Genomic DNA, 20,087 nt, shown 5'->3' with positions numbered 1-20,087 from the left:
ACTATTTTTGTTGACCTTTGTCCATGGAAGGTCCCTGCAAAATTTCATTGAAATTGGTTCAGGGGTTTTGGAGAAGAAGTCGAAAATGTAAATTGTTTACGGACGCACGACGGACGACGGACGACGGACGACGACGGACAAAAGGCGATCGCAATAGGTCACTTGAGACTTTGTCTCAGGTGACCTAAAAATTGCAAATCTAAATGTCATTATTTATATATATATATGTGACCTTAACAACGTGATATCTATGTAGACGTAGCATATATCATCTATTTGTTACTACTTGACACCAGTGGTAATAAGATATATGAAAAACGGCCTGCTTGTCTTTTGTTTACCCTTTATATTATCCCAAGTCCATTTTTAATACACCATTTGTGGATCAAACGAAGGGTGAAGTGCAGCTTTTCACCTTAACTCCACGAACAAAATCAGCATTTCACTGACGCTCATAGTTATCTCCCTTTGCTATCAACGGTGTTAAACTGACCTATAACATGTACATTGACGGACTAAGAATTGACCATTCATTAAGAAGGATACACAAAGGCAGTTGCTAAAGTTTGGAAGACGAGTATGTGATAAAAATAGAACATGTGATCATGTGATCATGTGATATAATGTTCATCCTACTATTGAACTAGACAAAATAGAATGAGTGTTAACGTTGATTAACATCACAACGTCTAATGTGTAGACGATAAAGGTGACAAATTGAACGTTAGATAACTTTATCGAATTATGACGCTTGCCGAAATTTCATGGGATGACATAACATTGTGATTTATGTATTCGATACACTCCCCCATAGCAAGACCGGACGTGAGGTCTCAAATGGATCCTGTTTATCATGTTACAGTATGAACTCTGGTTTACACAACTAACAGGTATAGTATTGACTTTCACACACTCCTTCACTGTTGTGTTGTATATATGTAGTATGCTATACTGTACACCCCCGTTGTCGTGTCGTGCTACACTCGAGATATCTTCTCCACAGACTGTGTCGCCTCCATGGCAGTCTGGTTATATAAGCGTTTTTGTTTTTTCTTAAGCGACGCGAATTGTGCCTTCCGGTCGCGTTCATGCATTTCTCCAAATGGAGATCCCTGATCTGACATACTGAATACTGGCGAGTCGTCAGTAGGGGTCACATTGTTATTGCCTGCTAAAAGGTTAAGAAGCGCGTGATCGGAATCCGTAGGGGAATTCCCGACGGGAGGGGAACCGTTTATCACATGACTTGTCCCCATTCGAGGGTAGCCATTAGGTAACTGATATTGTTTGAGATTCGGAATACCCTCTTCCCTGGGTGGTAAATCCGGACGATAGTTACTGGTATTGGATTCGCTCATGGGAGACGAATTGGTGACAGGTTCCCTGTTCCTACACCTTACTGGAGATTCGTTCCTCCTGTAGTCATTTCGACCCTGGTCGTAGCCCTCAGACATCGGTGTCTGTTGTCTATACATTTGTTCACTACTGTTAGACCCTATGGCCGGGTGTAAATAGGGGTCGGAGAAAGCTCTGTTCACTTGGCCCTTTGGTCCATTAGCTATACCGCCCTTCTGTTCGCCGTCATAGGTTGACACCGGTCCCATATACTTGATGTCACTGCTCATGCCCTGTGGGTTGATGAACTGTATGTCGGAGGGCGGCTTACTGACCTGGCTGATACCTCCTCCCGAGGGCTCACTCGGTGTGTTGTAATACCGCTTGAGAGGTTTTGATGCATTTGGACCATCATATTCTGACAAACCAAGAAAAGGCACAATAAAGCCATGTTGTAGTTTTAGCACAATCAACTTTTTATCTCATAAATATTAAAACTGAAAAATATTTATTCTGGGCCTCAGAAACATGAGACAGCTTAATTTTATTTATTCTTTACTTTTCAATTCGATTTTTTAAAAAAATGAAAATTTTCCTCAATATCAAAGTTGCTGTAATGACCTTGAATGAGCACACAGACTTTCCATGAATATCACCTTTTACATACCTCGTCGAAGTTTACAGAAACATACGACGACGATGAGGAGGAGGAGGAGGAGGAGAAGACACGACGAAGACACGACAGCGATTATGACGATAGTTGACGTTTGGTATTCAGCTGTAGATGTAACAGTTGGCCCCTGTGTCGTCGCCTCTGTTGTGGTAAATGTGGTGGTGACGAAACACTCGCAAGATGAGCCACACGGAGCAGTTATCTCCCTTCCGGAACCGTTATGGTTGTAAAATTTCAACAGGTTCTTCGATAGATCCAATCTCCCAGCTTTGTAGGTGCCAACCTGTAAATGAAAATAAAAATATCTTAGTTACAATATCAGTTTAAAGAAAAATAATACAAAGTGAATTAGAACAGAAAATATACTACAGCAATAACACAGATGTTGATAAATAAAAGAAGATGAAGACAAAATTATAATGATTTACTCTGGCAGGGTAAGTGTTGCAGTGTTGTTAGGTCACATAGGTTATCTCTCTTAATAGCCCAGACAAATAACCTTTTTTTGGCAAAATGAGAGCACATACATTTATATATTTTATGAATTATTAAATTCCCCCCATTCCTCACCTCTAAGTAGTCATAAGTATCCTGGCCGGCCACCTGGAGATTCAGAATGGTAAACCCCAAGTTCCCGTTGCCTTTCTCGTCGAAGATGGGGAAGCTTTCACTGCCGGACTGCAGCTCGATGTTGAGGATATGTTTGACCACATCCTCTGGCTGTTCCTTTAGGTATTGACACCCATGGAGGTTGTCCGGCGGACATAAGTCCTTGACTTCGTTCAGTCCTAGTCCCAGGGCGTAAACTGCATTCATAGTGTGAATTACCCGCTGATCGTCCACGAAGTTGGACAAGTCCTGTTGAGAGAACTGTAAGTCTTTGCTGCAGGTCTTCCCTATCCGCTTATCAAAGTCTCCCTCCGGGTCACAATTAAAATATTCCCTCCAATATTCTCGATACCATCTATTGGTGGGTTCCAACACTGGTTTCCTATTTCTAAGATAGTCTTCGAATCCGACATCGGCAGATTTTATTTCGAACTTAAAGGTGATTGCACCTTTAGCCACACTTCCAAGTTTAGACCCAATGTTGTTACTGTCCCCCCAATCCTCACTGGCCAAGAACACGAAATCATACCGAAAAGAGTTCTGTTCCACCCTTCTTTTCATTTCAGTCAACAAATCGACAATTCTAGCTTCCGTTCCGAAATACACTATGACTTCTTCTCCTTTACTTTTTATATCTAAAGATATTTGGTAGAGTTCGTTCTGGTTTCCAGTTTCTGACATTTCTATGGGAGTGGTCACACATATCCCACTGGAAGCTGCCTTATCCATAAACAATGCCTTTCCTTTGCTCCCATAGTTATTGTTTACGTATAACATACCTACCCGTTTCCACCCCATATGTTCTATGATTTTAACCATGGCTTCCACTTGTGTGACATCGCTCGGAACGGTCCTCAAGAAGTAGGGATAGTTGATGACGTCATCAAGATCAGGAGATGAAGAAGCGTAGGATACCGACGGAAGCTTTAGACGAGAGAAGAGTAAGGTCAACGGAACAGTGACGCCGCTCGGGTAAGGGCCGATAACTCCCAACACCTTTGTGGGATCGATGGTTTGACCAGTGGAACCAAAAGGTAGTTTAGTGGTACCGGAGAGGAACTGAGTGACTGTCAGACTGCCCACGGTCGAACTGTAGCAATCATCAAAGGATATACCCCCAAACTGTATCTTAGTGAGGTTCCGAAGGCGGTATATCGCATGAAAAAATGATTCCTGTCCTATAACATCTAATGTGTAGTTTCGAAATTTTCCACATGCAAATGCGTGTTCTTCGTCTTTGGGATCATGGATAGAAAACATGCCCATCAATAAAACATCCCCATCAACATATTTATAGGGAATGGGAGGGAGGACGGTACAGTTGGAGCAGTTACTAGCACAGGACGACAGCTGCTGGTGACTGGCAAGGAGGGAGGAGTTCAGAGACAGCGTAGTGTTTTTGTAAGTTCCCACCTAGGATGAGGAAAAGATAAACATGAAACACGGATGTCAGCAAGATATGTTACAATTTAAGTTTTGATATCGGGAAAGCTGTTAACTCATGTCTTATTTTTGTATCTGTTTTTTTTGTCCTTAATTTTTTAAAGATCTCCGTGTAAATGTTTGTGTTGTTCTATTGTGTCCTAGTTTGATCGATTTCGAGTTTGAATACAGGTTCTGTTGACACTTTTGACTTACCTTGCTGTTTCTCATAAATAAGTATGCTTTTTATTCGAAGGAAGTGGCATTAATATCGCATTGGTCAACAGTGAAAGAAGCTACATAGAGACAGGTGGGTTTTAATTGTGACATAACATAATCAAATACCTATTACATTTCTGCCATATTCGTCCAGACAAATTTTCATACAAAATGATAGATAGCTTTCATCGGATGTTACCAACCAATTAGGCTTATCATCTTATCCTACCGCCAAAATAGGGAAAGTTAACTGATAAATACAAATGTACTACCCATTTATAAGTGCCTAGTAGAGTTCGCAACTGGCCGATGAACGGTCTGTACGAATTCTAATAGCACGTGGTCCTACCACCAGACTAATGCAGGGTTAACCATGATCGTTAATATTTCTCTAGCTTTATCAACGTTTTTTGTTACATTATATTCAACAACTCACCTTGACGAAGGACTTCCTTGTTACATTATACATATTAATATCATATAGCGGGCTGGACCTGTCCGGAAGGATGTTACCGTGGGGGTCGAACCGAACCTGCCGTCCTAGATCAACTAGTTCCTTCGGCCCGGCAGTATAGTTTAACAGACCATAATCAACAGTAGTATTCTTCATAATATTCAGAAATTCGTTGTCTAAGTAATCTTCAAAGCCGTCACAAATAATCGTATAGTTTCGACATTTTTTGAAGAGCGCTTGTTTGAGTGCCGTGGCTATAACATACACAGCGTCCACTATTGGCATAATGAAGTCATTCCTCCAGTCTATCCCAGCGGTAGGATTCTCCGTCCTGTACTCCGCTATTAGTTTATCTAGCGGGGACGATAGGTTGGTAGTAGTTAAAGCTGCATTCCACTTGTCCTCAAAGAATTGTTGTGCCTCTTGTATCATCACTGATGACGTAGATACCGTGATAGTGCCATCAGACACGTCATCCGCGTCATTGAATACCTCAACGCTCGTGCCTACAAAGTCGGACATTATCCAATGAAAACCTCTGTACTCTATAGTAAGTAACTGATTCAGACGTATAAGCAATCTTTCAATGACGTTCTTCTGACCAAAGTACACGATTCCCAGCGTTTTATTCTTTGTCTGTTTTTTCTGGTGGATGAGGATATTTAAGAAGTTCTCGAGTGTTGCGATGTTGGCGAAGTTCTCGGTAGAGTTAATGGCCTGGACAACGTCCACACATATCCCGTTCTCTCGAGCCAGCTGTAGGATCTTCTCCATACCACTCGAACCGTAGTTGTCGTTGGTGTAGAGGGCCGCGATGTACGTCCAGTTCAAATCTTTCAGTAACTGTATGACCACCTGGGGGGAGACAGACATATATATTCCTCAGTTATTGTTATCGAGACATGCCTGTTTGGTCAGAGGGAGCGAGACCATGAAGGTTCTACACAGACCAGAAATGTACTAGGGTATGATCCTTCGATATTATTATTTAGTAAGGACCCAGAACTATCAGGGCACCAGGTTTGAGGTCCAGGAAGTGTTAAACAAAATCGCAGTCATTGTTATAGGAAATATACATTATTTCGGTGTTAAAAGTATTGTTACTAAGACACAGTTTTCATTGTTAGTGATTAAGCTTTGACACAGATTGCAATCAAATATAACCTTTACAATATATTTTTAGTAAAATGTTTACGCATAGTAGCTTAGGCTAAGGTAGGTATATAACGGTAAAACAGGTGAATTGTTTAACACATCATTCAGGTCTAGAGTTGATGTCGTCAGACCACTAGTACTATGTTCAATACAAAACGTCGACGCTACTTTTGATGACGCTCAATACATTCTAGACAGAACGAACATCACTTTTGGCCAATGTGTTGAGCGTTCGGCCAAGTGGGTTAAGCAATAGATTCTATCCCAAGGCCGGGACATACCAAAGTCCTAAAAATGGTAGTTGTTATTTCATTTAGGCTTATCGCAACAACTGGTTTAACAGTTGTCAGTATAATGTGAACTGGTGGAATACTGTGCTGGGTGCCTTTCGTATGGTATTTTAGTGAGGTACACTATAAAATCGGCATCAGATCCGCGCTATCGCATTGAGGCAGATACACCAACGTACCATGCCTCGAGCACACATACAAACACACACCGGCATACATTACACACATCGAGGCACGTCCTTAAATGACCCTGATTGTTAGAAAGAAGTTCAGCAAAACCAAAAGTACATCAAGGTATTTGCTATGACGACCCCAGTTCGGACGAGGTAATTAAAGAAATGTTGCAATTTCTTGTCAGAACTCGTTTCCAGAACAAACTTCGGAAATGACCTGTTGTTGCTGTTGTATGTAACATACGCCTCTTAATCAACCAAAATAACAGGCTAGTTTCGCCAACAATATTAATTGACTGTTTAAGGATGCTGTGTGCACATTTATTTTAAATCTACATCCTATATATGATGTTGCTAGAAACAAAACGTGCTAGGGTCCCTACAACGGAGTTAGGCGTGTTTAGAACTACACATTTCTTTACCATGGATTACCACGGAGTATATATATATACCTCGGCAGTGGCCCTGGTATTTCTGAACAGATCATCAATCAATGCTACATTTACAATAACATCCTTCATATAAGTTGTAAACGATACTAGACCATCTGGTGTCTTTGTATTTGACATGGATACATTTTAATTCTTTTGTTATTGAGTTTAGCTTAGACTCTACTCCATTACCCAGTTATCATATTCAATACGTAACCGGAAAATTAATATCTTGTACAGGATTTCATGATGAATTCAATGCAAGCTTCCGCCATCATGTGACCCTAGGTCAAGTCCCAACACGCGATGAACAAGAAATAAGGACGTTTTCTGGTAGGTGTACATTATGTATCTAGAAGAGCCATTGATCTATCAATAAATTTACAAAAATAAGGCCATAATAATAAAACAGGATTCATAAAAGATTTGAATGTATTCCGTGTTTCCTAATGTCCTCTGTTGTACACACAATTTTAGTCGAATACGATGTGTTTCCTTGAAAACATTCAAATTTTTACAGTCTTAAATATGGTCTACTTTGAGCTACTTTTCTTCAGATTTTATAAATGTTTCACCTTACCTGGACCTGGTCGTTGTCCGCCGGAGTAGTACGGAGGAAGTTCGGAAAGTTAGCCAATTCTGGGAGGGTTGCGAACGGACTGATCACAGGAATGTTACTTCCCAGCATGTTCAGCACGTTGGACGTGGTCTGGCTCCGAGAGGTTCCCAGTACTCCTGCAGCATTAACGTGAACAGATTTGTATATCACGTTGGATGTGGTTCCACAGGACACATATATATAAAACGTAAAACAACTGTATATCACGTGGGATGTGGTTCGACAGGACACATATATAAAACGTAAAACAACTGTATATCACTTTGGATGTGGTTCGACAGGACACATATATATAAAACGTAAAACAACTATATATCTGCAGTTGTAACAAACAATATATCATTAAAGATGTTGTATTCAAAATGAAAAAAATCATGTTTAGGTTGGTACCGAATATATTTATTAGATACATCTACTATATCTTGTTAACAATGACATCACACATCAAAATACACATTATCTACGGTAACATCGTGTTCATAGATGTGTAAACCTCGGTTATAATAGCTCAGGCAGTGAGATGGTTATCATGTACATTCTTTGAACTTTGAAGGAAAGCCATTTAAACTATTTTCTATTTACTTACCACGTCATCCTACACTAATTTATGGGGTAATATTAATGTCACGATAACTGAAAATATAACATTCTAACAGATATAATCAGATCTTCTTCGCCTTTTACTACTAGAAGGTAGCATCCCCATGACAGCTTTTCCCACACATCTCTGATCAGATTTAATAACAATGGTCTTGGCCTTGTATTACAGCAAAATTATACAATATGATCCTTACTCGTGCGCTTAATAAGATATTTTATACACGGATTTGAATGATTTAGGAATGGCCGTAATATATATCAATCTGGCCCGTTACACGTACTCTAATTTTTCTTCGTCTTCGACACAACCTTCATATAAAACAGGCATAATAAGTTCTTCAGAGACGAAAGACCACTGTGACGTGTACTTTGACACGCCGTACAATGCTAGATGCGATCTCCCTCAAATATTACTTTAGATTAGCCTTTTGTTGCTACAAAGAATTAGCGTTAAAACAACATACAACACCTGGAAAATCTTATAATTTAACATAGAACTGCAAACAGCACACTGTTGGACAGAGGTAGACCTATTAACAATCAACGTTATACAAAAATGTCACACTAGACAAGCACAGAACTACAACGAAATCACCTTATACCGAAATATAACACAGCGCAAGCAAAGAACTACACAGAAACCGCCTTATACCGAAATATAACATCGGGCAAGCAAAATACTATACATGAATCACCTTATACCGAAATATAACACTGTGCAAGCAAAGGACTATACATGAACCGCTTTATACCGAAATATAACACTGTCCAAGCAAAGGACTACACAGAAACGGCCTTATACTGAAATATAACATCGGGCAAGCAAACTACTATACATGAATCGCCTTACACTGAAATATAACACTTGTCAGGTAAAGGACTACACAGAAACCGCCTTATGCCGAAATATAACACTGTGCAAGCAAAGAACTACACAGAAACCGCCTTATACCGAAATATAACACTGTCCAAGCAAAGGACTACACAGAAATGGCCTTATACTGAAATATAACATCGGGCAAGCAAACTACTATACATGAATCGCCTTACAGTGAAATATAACACTTGTCAGGTAAAGGACTACACAGAAACCGCATTATGCCGAAATATAACACTGTGCAAGCAAAGGACTATACATGAATCGCCTTACACTGAAATATAACACTTGTCAGGTAAAGGACTACACAGAAACCGCCTTATACCGAAATATAACACTGTGCAAGCAAAGGACTACACAGAAACCGCCTTATACCGAAATATAACACTGTCCAAGCAAAGGACTACACAGAAACGGCCTTATACTGAAATATAACATCGGGCAAGCTAACTACTATACATGAATCGCCTTACGCTGAAATATAACACTTGTCAGGTAAAGGACTACACAGAAACCGCCTTGTACTGAAATATACCACTGGTCAAGCAAAGGACTACACATAAACCGCCTTGTACTGAAATATACCACTGGTCAAGCAAAGGACTACACATAAACCGCCTTGTACTGAAATATACCACTGGTCAAGCAAAGGACTACACAGAAACAGCCATATACCGAAATATAACATCGGGCAAGCTAACTACTATACATGAATCGCCTTACACTGAAATATAACACTGTGCAAGCAAAGGACTATACATGAATCGCCTTACACTGAAATATAACACTTGTCAGGTAAAGGACTACACAGAAACCGCCTTATACCGAAATATAACACTGTGCAAGCAAAGGACTACACAGAAACCGCCTTATACCGAAATATAACATCGGGCAAGCAAAATACTATACATGAATCGCCTTACACTGAAATATAACACTTGTCAGGTAAAGAACTACACAGAAACCGCCTTATAGTGAAATATAACACTGGGCAAGCAAAGGACTATACATGAATCGCCTTACACTGAAATATAACACTGGTCAGGTAAAGGACTACACAGAAACCGCCTTATACCGAAATATAACACTGTGCAAGCAAAGGACTACACAGAAACAGCCTTATACCGAAATATAACATCGGGCAAGCAAAATACTATACATGAATCGCCTTACACTGAAATATAACACTTGTCAGGTAAAGAACTACACAGAAACCGCCTTATAGTGAAATATAACACTGGGCAAGCAAAGGACTATACATGAATCGCCTTACACTGAAATATAACACTGTGCAAGCAAAGGACTATACATGAATCGCCTTACACTGAAATATAACACTTGTCAGGTAAAGGACTACACAGAAACCGCCTTATACCGAAATATAACACTTGTCAAGCAAAGGACTACACAGAAACCGCCTTGTACTGAAATATAACACTTGTCAAGCAAAGGACTACACAGAAACCGCCTTGTACTGAAATATAACACTTGTCAAGCAAAGGACTACACAGAAACCGCCTTGTACTGAAATATAACACTTGTCAAGCAAAGGACTACACAGAAACCGCCTTGTACTGAAATATAACACTTGTCAAGCAAAGGACTACACAGAAACCGCCTTGTACTGAAATATAACACTTGTCAGGCAAATGACTACACAGAAACCGCCTTATACTGAAATATATCACCGGGCAAGCAAAGGACTACACAGAAACCGCCTTGTACTGAAATATAACAATTGTCAGGCAAATGACTACACAGAAACCGCCTTGTACTGATATATAACACTTGTCAAGCAAAGGACTACACAGAAACCGCCTTGTACTGAAATATACCACTGGTCAAGCAAAGGACTACACAGAAACCGCCTTGTACTGATATATAACACTTGTCAAGCAAAGGACTACACAGAAACCGCCTTGTACTGATATATAACACTTGTCAAGCAAAGGACTACACAGAAACCGCCTTGTACTGAAATATAACACTGGTCAAGCAAAGGACTACACAGAAACCGCCTTGTACTGAAATATAACACACTGAAATAAAATAACGACACGCAAAAGACCACAGCAAATGGCTACAGCAAATACAGCTGCATCGACGTCACATCAGAATTTACTAGTCAGTTATTACTATAACGAATGATCACAGGATAAATATACGATTGAACACGTCTTATACGGCAACAACCTACCGAGAAACAGTTCGTAGGCCCCGTCGCCGTAACATTCGCGGATATCCTTAGGAAACTTGGTGCTGACGGCGTCCAAGGCTCCAAACGCACTGTACCGCTCTATCCCACAGTCGTCGTACATGTCAAACCCTGGAAAGATATCGAGTATTTTGAGATATTGTCGTCAAGTTGAACGACATAAAAACAAGAGACATATTTGAGACTTCGGGTATTTAATCTCAGTGAGAGAGAAAAAATGTTCAGAATAAAAAGAACCAATTATTATGCAAATGGATACTAAGAGCATGTTTACAGTAACTCGTCCTGGTATTTCTCAGGGAAGTGATGAGTGATTCACTGTTTATTGACACAATGGTTAAATGGTTCGCTCCACTGTTCACTATGCAAGTGGTAATTGTGGTTATTCCTGGTGTCACTACATATCTAAATAAGGAATATGGTTCGCTCGGCCTTTACTAGGAAAATGATGATAAGTTCGCTCCGATTATTCATAATATTTACATGTAGCATGACATAATCACAAGTTGTATATTTTAAACAATTGTGTACTTTTTTGAGGAGAAAATGAACTTGGTCGTGAACTTGAACTAATATGAGAAAACCATAATTAGTTTCGTCTAGTGTTCATTAACTAATTGTGGCTCACTCTAGCGTTCACTGTATAAGTAATGTTCGTGGTTAGTTCTGGTGTTCATTAACTAATTGTGCCTCACTCTAGCGTTCACTGTGTACGTGATGTTTGTGATTAGTTCTGGTGTTCATTAACTTATTGTGCCTCACTCTAGCGTTCACTGTGTACGTGATGTTTGTGGTTAGTTCTGATGTTCATTAACTTATTGTGACTCACTCAAGCGTTCACTGTGTACGTGATGTTTGTGGTTAGTTCTGGTGTTCATTAACTAAGTATGACTCACTCTAGCGTTCACTGTCTACGATATGTTTGTGGTTAGTTCTGATGTTCATTAACTTATTGTGACTCACTCAAGCGTTCACTGTGTACGTGATGTTTGTGATTAGTTCTGGTGTTCATTAACTTATTGTGCCTCACTCTAGCGTTCACTGTGTACGTGATGTTTGTGGTTATCTCTGGTGTTCATTAACTAATTGTGGGTCACTCTAGCGTTCACTGTCTAAGTGATGTTTTTGATTAGTTCTGGTGTTCATTAACTAATTATGACTCACTCTAACGTTCACTGTGTACGTGATGTTTGTGATTAGTTCTGGTGTTCATTAACTTATTGTGCCTCTCTCTAGCGTTCACTGTGTACGTGATGTTTGTGGCTAGATCTAGTGTTCATTAACTAATTGTGGCTTACTCTAGCGTTCACTGTCTAAGTGAGGGTTGTGGTTAGTTCTGGGGTTCATTAACTAATTATGACTCACTCTAGCGTTCACTATGTACGTGATGTTTATGGTTAGTTCTGGTGATCATTAACTTATTGTGACTCACTCAAGCGTTCACTATGTACGTGATGTTTATGGTTAGTTCTGGTGATCATTAACTAATTGTGGCTCGATCTAGCGTTCACTGTGTACGTGGCGTTTGTGGTTAGTTCTGGTGTTCATTTACTTATTGTGGCTCACCCCTTCGTTCACTGTGTAAGTGATGTTTGTGGTTACTTCTGCTGTTCATTAACTAATTGTGGCTCACTCTAGTGTTCACTGTGTACGTGATGTTTGTGATTAGTTCTGGTGTTCATTAACTTATTGTGCCTCACTCTAGCGTTCACTGTCTAAGTGAGGTTTGTGGTTAGTTCTGGTGTTCATTTACTTATTGTGGCTCACCCCTCCGTTCACTGTGTACGTGATGTTTGTGGTTATCTCTGGTGTTCATTAACTAATTGTGGGTCACTCTAGCGTTCACTGTCTAAGTGAGGGTTGTGGTTAGTTCTGGGGTTCATTAACTAATTATGACTCACTCTAACGTTCACTGTGTACGTGATGTTTGTGGTTATCTCTGGTGTTCATTAACTAATTGTGCCTCACTCTAGCGGTCACTGTGTACGTGATGTTTGTGGTTCGTTCTGGTGTTCATTAACTAATTGTGGGTCACTCTAGCGTTCACTGTCTAAGTGAGGTTTGTGGTTAGTTCTGGTGTTCATTAATTTATTGTGGCTCACTCTAGCGTCCACTGTGTACGTGAGGTTTGTGGTTAGCTCTGGTGTTCATTTACTTATTGTGGCTCACCCCTTCGTTCACTGTGTAAGTGATGTTTGTGGTTGGCTCTGGTGTTCATTAACTAATTGTGGGTCACTCTAGCGTTCACTGTCTAAGTGAGGGTTGTGGTTAGTTCTGGGGTTCATTAACTAATTATGACTCACTCTAACGTTCACTGTGTACGTGATGTTTGTGGCTAGGTCTAGGGTTTATTAATTTATTGTGGCTCACTCTAGCGTCCACTGTGTACGTGATGTTTGTGGTTCGTTCTGGTGTTCATTAACTAATTGTGGGTCACTCTAGCGTTCACTGTCTAAGTGAGGGTTGTGGTTAGTTCTGGTGTTCATTAATTTATTGTGGCTCACTCTAGCGTCCACTTTGTACGTGATGTTTGTGGTTCGTTCTGGTGTTCATTAACTAATTGTGCCTCACTCTAGCGTTCACTGTCTAAGTGAGGGTTGTGGTTAGTTCTGGGGTTCATTAACTAATTATGACTCACTCTAACGTTCACTGTGTACGTGATGTTTGTGATTAGTTCTGGTGTTTATTAACTAATTATGACTCACTCTAACGTTCACTGTGTACGTGATGTTTGTGGTTAGTTCTGGGGTTCATTAACTAATTGTGGCTCACTGATGTTTGTGGTGAGTTCTGATGTTCATTAACTTATTGTGGCTCACTCTAGCGTTCACTGTCTACGTTATGTTTATGGTTAGTCCTGGTGATCATTAACTTATTGTGACTCACTCAAGCGTTCACTATGTACGTGATGTTTGTGGTTAGCTCTGATGTTCATTAAGTAATTGTGGCTCACTCTAGCGTTCACTATGTATGTGATGTGTGTGGTTAGCTCTGGTGTTCATTAACTAAGTGTGCCTCACTCTAGCGGTCACTGTGTACGTGATGTTTGTGGTTATCTCTGGTGTTCATTAACTAATTGTGCCTCACTCGAGCGGTCACTGTGTACGTGATGTTTGTGGTTCGTTCTGGTGTTCATTAACTAATTGTGGCACATTCTAGCGTTCACTGTGTACGTGATGTTTGGGGCTAGTTCTAGTGTTCATTAACTAATTGTGGCTTACTCTAGCGTTCACTGTCTAAGTGAGGTTTGTGGTTAGTTCTGGTGTTCATTACGTAAATGATGGCGTAATATTACCCACACACATTAAGTAAAAGTGTTTATATTACTGGTGTTCATTAACTAATTGTGGCTCACCCCTCCGTTCACTGTGTACGTGATGTTTGTGATTAGTTCTGGTGTTCATTAACTAATTATGACTCACTCTAACGTTCACTGTGTACGTGATGTTTGTGATTAGTTCTGGTGTTCATTAGCTAATTATGACTCACTCTAGCGTTCACTGTGTACGTTATGTTTATGGTTAGTTCTGGTGATCATTAACTAATTGTGGCTCGATCTAACGTTCACTGTGTACGTGACGTTTGTGGTTAGTTCTGGTGTTCATTGACTAAGCGTGGCTCACTCTAGCGTTCACTGTGTACGTGATGTTTGTGGCTAGTTCTAGTGTTCATTAACTAATTGTGGCTCACTCTAGCGTTCACTGTCTAAGTGATGTTTGTGGTTAGCTCTGGTGTTCATTAACTAATTGTGCCTCACTCTAGCGGTCACTGTGTACGTGATGTTTGTGGTTAGTTCTGGTGTTCATTAACTAATTGTGGCACATTCTAGCGTTCACTGTGTACGTGATGTTTGTGGTTAGTTCTGGTGTTCATTACGTAAATGATGGCGTAATATTAACCACACACATTAAGTAAAAGTGTTTATATTACAACATCATAATCGTGAATGTTGTAACGTAGTAGGAAATCTTCAGGATCGTTTTAACAACACAGACAGTAAACCTTATCATACGTCGTGATCAGCTGTTACAATGGTCATTTATCTAGCCTGGGTTTATACGCTTCTGAGTCATTACGTCTATAATCAGAAGCTGTTGGTTATGTCAGAGTTAGGTAGTTACGTAGGTATTTACCTCGCTCTACTAATTAGAATACATGTCAGTCACTACATAGAATACGTCTCTGGAATACCTCAACACGTGGGAAGGTAGTAGATGCCTCATGTCAATAAGGTTCAATCAACCTACAACATTTTGAGGACGTGTGACGTGCTACAGGCTTAATAAAGACACGTTAAATATAGCCTGTGTTGATTGAGATGCGTGTGTGTATATTTGGTTTGTAGGTATAATACATCTAATTCATAAAGAGCTAGCAGTAACAGTTTACATAGTGAAGTGACAGTGTCGTATCTAAATAGGTCTACATTTATCAAATACACTGGTGTTTTGTGTCAGTGGGTAGCTACACCGTGTCGACGTGCCACACACTGAAGCCACCCGTATATACGTACCGAAGGCCACTTTAACCTTCAAAACATGTCTGTTAAAAGTCACAACAAGGAATTTAGTAAGTGACGGTTTATTATAGTGTGGCCGAAAAACATTTATAATTTATGTTCGTGCAGAATTTTTAAGAACTGTTTGATCTGTCGTTTTGATTGATAAATAACTATGTTTTCACGTGTCTGTCATTAATTCTCGAAATGGTTGTTAAACGTTTAATGACCTCTAACCTTTGTCGGGGGTATAATGTCCTCTATACTTTGTCGGGTGTACTAAATGCAGTCGACCTCTACTGAAGGATACATACGTAAACAGTTACCGGGTCATCTGTCAAATAATGAAGTTTCTCACGAGGTTTAGGGTGTAATAATGAGAGGATGTGGAATAAAAACTGCAACGAAAGAGCACCTGTTTTGAAGTAAACTTTTCTTGTAAGTCGAAATGTTAATCTTTCCGGAAGAGTTAGTGGGTCAGAGTTATAGATTAGCTTTAAGTCATGATGATTATAGGATTAAATAGATCGATAGATGCTTAGCTAAATATAAATCAGAATTACTATCGGTTGTACTACTATCTCCCTCCGAACACTATCTGTTGTTGTTGGCCATTTATCTTGTCGTATCTGAACGAGATCGATGGGTTTAATAGTTAACGACTTGTGCGGATTTAAATCAATTCGGAGTGTTTTTATATTAGTTCCATCGCCATTATATCATATCCACAGATAAAACGAAATGGTCAACGCTGACCAGCAGTGACAATATTATCAACGTGCCGACAGTTCTGTCAAAAGGTTCCATTCAAAGACCGAGTGTGGGTACATTTATCAAGATCGTTCGTAACAAGATTATATATACGAAGACCAGTGTCGGGTGTTCCAAAAGATTTAATGCATAGACCAGGGTATTGTGTATCAAGAGGTTCAGTAAAAAGATTGGGTACCTAGAGGTTCAGTAAACAGATTGGGTACCTAGAGGTTCCATCAAATGACAATGTTCCGGGGTTATCAAGAAAGTTACCTACAAAGACCTATGGGTTTCATACAAAGGTCATGATCGGGTGTATCAATTGTCTCCATACAAAGATAATGGTCAAGTTAACAAGACGCTACATATAAAGTCCACTTCTGACCACTGCATTAATAAGTACATAAAAACCCTGCAACTATAGTTACCACCTTTATCAAAAATGAGAGAAATATCGTCCACCAAAAGTCGTCGGAAAAAATATGAACATGTTCACCTCATCGTGTTTACCATTATATCAGTATCCTCCATTAGATTTCGTCATTATTACATTGATAAACGTAAGTAATTATTACATTGATAAACGTAAGTAATATTACATAAAGAAAAGGGACGGGATTTAAGTATCTGTATTATAGAGCTACACTAATAAACTCCATCAGTTATATCAGTTCACCGGTCTGTATTAAGCTATAAGCTTTTGGACCTCCTTGATTTTTGTCTCCTTGATTCTACGGAGCTCCTTAATTTCCTTTACTCGAGATTTATTTATTCTTGATTTAAGTTCCTGCTGTATTCAACATTCAACAATATATATACAGTTCCTGAGTGACTTAGCAGCAACTTGGGTTGAACTTTGCTTCAAGATCCTTCCAATGATGGTTCAAAGTAAATTTAAAGCCATTCAATGTGCCTGTGTTCACAACACTTCCTGGCACGCTATTCCAGTCATCTATAACTCGGATAGAAAAGAAATGTTTCCTGATGTTCAGTCTTATAGAGCGACTGTTAAGCATTATCTCTAAATTCTATTGAATTTCCAATTCACTTTTTTGACAATTCACAATTCAATTTCAGTCCTTAGAGGGTTCAAATATCGTTTTTCGATTGATTTGACACTTAATACATTATATTCATCAAGTACTTCTGTTTACTTATCAATGACGATGAAAGGTACCTAACTAACTACTATGTTACGAGATACCTATCGATGTTGAATATGGTTATTGAGAACTTATCAATGCGGACAAGGCACATGCAAACTGTTCCTGCCGTTGCCATTTTGGATGACGTTAACTTACCGAGGTGGATTAGAGGGACGTATTTTGCGGCGTTGATCTTGTTGACTGCCCACTGTATTGTTGACATGGTGTGGAGGGCCCCGCTATAGATGCTCCCACACTCGCCGGAACCACTACTCTGTCGGGTACTCATGATCACAGCGAACATGGCGTTGGCTCCCGTATTTATCTCGTAAGGGCTTGCCCGGCACTGCTCATGACCTCCGACCCCGTACCCCAACAAGATCAATTGTGAAATGAGGAGGAGCAACTTTATATATCTGGGTGCCATTTTGATCAGTTTGCCTACACTGTCACATACCAAGTAGTCAATATTTACGTCCGAAATCTACATCGGGTACCCGTATACCTAATGACGTATATACATTTTCTGTCGTCCCACATGGTGTAGTCTCTATGTAGTCTACATGGTCGTAGTCAGTGTCCACTACCTCCAAAAGTGTACAAATCCATGTATTTTCACTGTCGGTGATAACCACAAACGTGTTCCCATCTCTGATTACTCAACGTATAATGTCACGCTCTCTTTCCCTCACGTCGTTGAAACCGTTTTTTTTTTGGTTTTAAAAACCTTATCTTTCACACTAATAAACACAGATGTTACTGTAAAACTCCGTCCGGTCGACACTTACTGTACACCAGTGCCCCGAGTTGGCTGTCACTGTCCCAACATAGGCCTCCGAAGGGTATGTAAACACAAAAATATCACTGTTTCAATATTGTTGAAATTCGTTGGAATACAAACATGGCAGACGATGTATCCTGAAACGCTTCTACCTTACTGGTTCCGGTTTGACCCAGTGAGGGTCATGTGGGAGGGACGCGTCATGACCCTGCCCATATCCAGGTTTTATGTCCCTACCTGTCTGGCCAGCAGACGTTAGACTGGACCTTTAATCTACAAACAAAGCAAAGACGACTGCAGCCCAGTGATACGACTTTATTGATCCTACAAAGTCGGGCGGAAATCAATAAGGACCCCTGGCGAACCCTACCTGTGCGACACATTCCACGGTACAAAACAGACGTACCTGTAGTGTTGTCACTATTCACTCGAGCGAAACGAGGTCCCTACATGACACAAAAACTCGTGTTTCTCTCAATTTATGTTTCATTGAAGGAAGGTATATATCACCTAAATTACAACGAACTGGCAGGGAATTGTTCTGCATCCCATAACGCTACAGGACTTTTTGTTTCAAATATTCATATAGGATACAGGTGTTGTGTGTATCATCTTCATATATCCACACAGGTAAATGTAGGTGTGCCCAACTACCGTTAATACACACTCTAACACACACTGATACACCTGTATTTACCTGCAGATTATTTACCTGTGACCAACCTCAGTGACAGGTAATCACTTCTGCCCACATTCCGACCGTAATGGAATATTGATAATAGAAAAGGCCGATCACTTCATGGGTCGGACAAACAGACTAGTTAGTCAAAACATTATTGTCAAAACCCACATCGTTTCATATATCATTTGAAGTTACAAACAAACTTATAATCTTTATTGAATATGATCACTTTTTTCAACAGCATGCCATATTATAAAAGTTTCTGATTTCATTCATTTTTCATTTTGCGTTGAATTTTTCGTTAAGCTGACAAAACTTTTAACCACTTGATCATGACCATATAATCCAAAATTAGACTCTCGGTAAAACCGGAATATTGAAATCAACCCTAAACAAACCAGAATCCAGAAAAAAACAGAATACAGGAAAAAGAATTGAGATAAACTTAACTCTAGATATTTCAGAACCTGCAACATCGAGAAACTAGACTGTAAGTAAGTGTTCGTAATAAAACTGAAATATTGTCTTTTGCCTCCGGAATAATATTATAAACAGGTTTTTTTTTATAAATATCAATATATCAATACCTAATGTTATATTTCAAATGTGAATAGTTAGTTTCAAAATAGTAACAAAACGAATAAAACTTACCAGGACTAAACAGAGTAAGCCGAGGAAGTGGGAATAAGATATAAACAAACTTTATAATTCTATCAGATATTCAAATTCAAATTATTCATCGTGATATTTATTTGCCAGCACGCCATCTCAACATAAACCACCGGTAAAGCATTAAGTACATAACATTACGTATCAAGCCATGCAGACTCGGTGATAAATTGAAAACAATTCTTAACTGTCACAAAACGGAGCATTATTTAGGAAACCCGACGACAAAAAAAACACCAGACAACAGGAAAGAGTCGCACAATCTTACGTAATCTAGATACAGGTGGACTACGTACCGATGTTAGATGTTACTTTTACACAACATACCAATCCCTGTATTGTTTCAAACTGCCAGTGACAGAGACAGTAGAGCCCAGTCTATGAACTTAACGTCCAACCCTACACACGAACTATTTGTCTTAAATTGTATGAGGTGAAACAAGTACCTCTTACTGTATGTAAATATAAAAGCATGTATGTAAAAAAT

At 39.6% G+C, this 20,087-nt stretch overlaps 1 protein-coding gene across 1 annotated transcript; it reads right to left on the bottom strand.

Annotated features, from left to right (window-relative positions):
- Positions 1-876: 876 nt before the first annotated feature.
- Positions 877-18,568, bottom strand: LOC110446254. The gene is made up of 7 exons (XM_021491302.1): positions 17,625-18,568; positions 11,055-11,183; positions 7,342-7,496; positions 4,695-5,567; positions 2,579-4,030; positions 2,003-2,291; positions 877-1,753 (listed from the first exon to the last, which is right to left on the bottom strand). Exons 1-7 carry the CDS (start codon positions 17,893-17,895, stop codon positions 978-980), a joined length of 3,945 nt encoding a protein of 1,314 aa, XP_021346977.1. The 5' UTR covers positions 17,896-18,568; the 3' UTR covers positions 877-977.
- Positions 18,569-20,087: the final 1,519 nt, after the last annotated feature.

This window comes from Mizuhopecten yessoensis, unplaced genomic scaffold, assembly GCF_002113885.1.
Source record: "Mizuhopecten yessoensis strain PY_sf001 unplaced genomic scaffold, ASM211388v2 scaffold309, whole genome shotgun sequence".
NCBI classification, from domain to species: domain Eukaryota; kingdom Metazoa; phylum Mollusca; class Bivalvia; order Pectinida; family Pectinidae; genus Mizuhopecten; species Mizuhopecten yessoensis.
The sequence above is the reverse complement of the archived record's forward strand: the minus strand, read 5'-3'. Positions and strand labels throughout refer to the sequence as shown.

Bases quoted from the DNA above. Each gene is read 5' to 3' on its own strand.
- LOC110446254 (XM_021491302.1), bottom strand. From the start codon at position 17,895: ATGGCACCCAGATATATAAAGTTGCTCCTCCTCATTTCACAATTGATC. The intron at 11,184-17,624 runs GTAAGTTAACGT...ATATCTTTCCAG, and splicing joins CGTCCCTCTAATCCACCTCG to GGTTTGACATGTACGACGAC. The intron at 1,754-2,002 runs GTATGTAAAAGG...TTGGTTTGTCAG, and splicing joins TTTCTGTAAACTTCGACGAG to AATATGATGGTCCAAATGCA.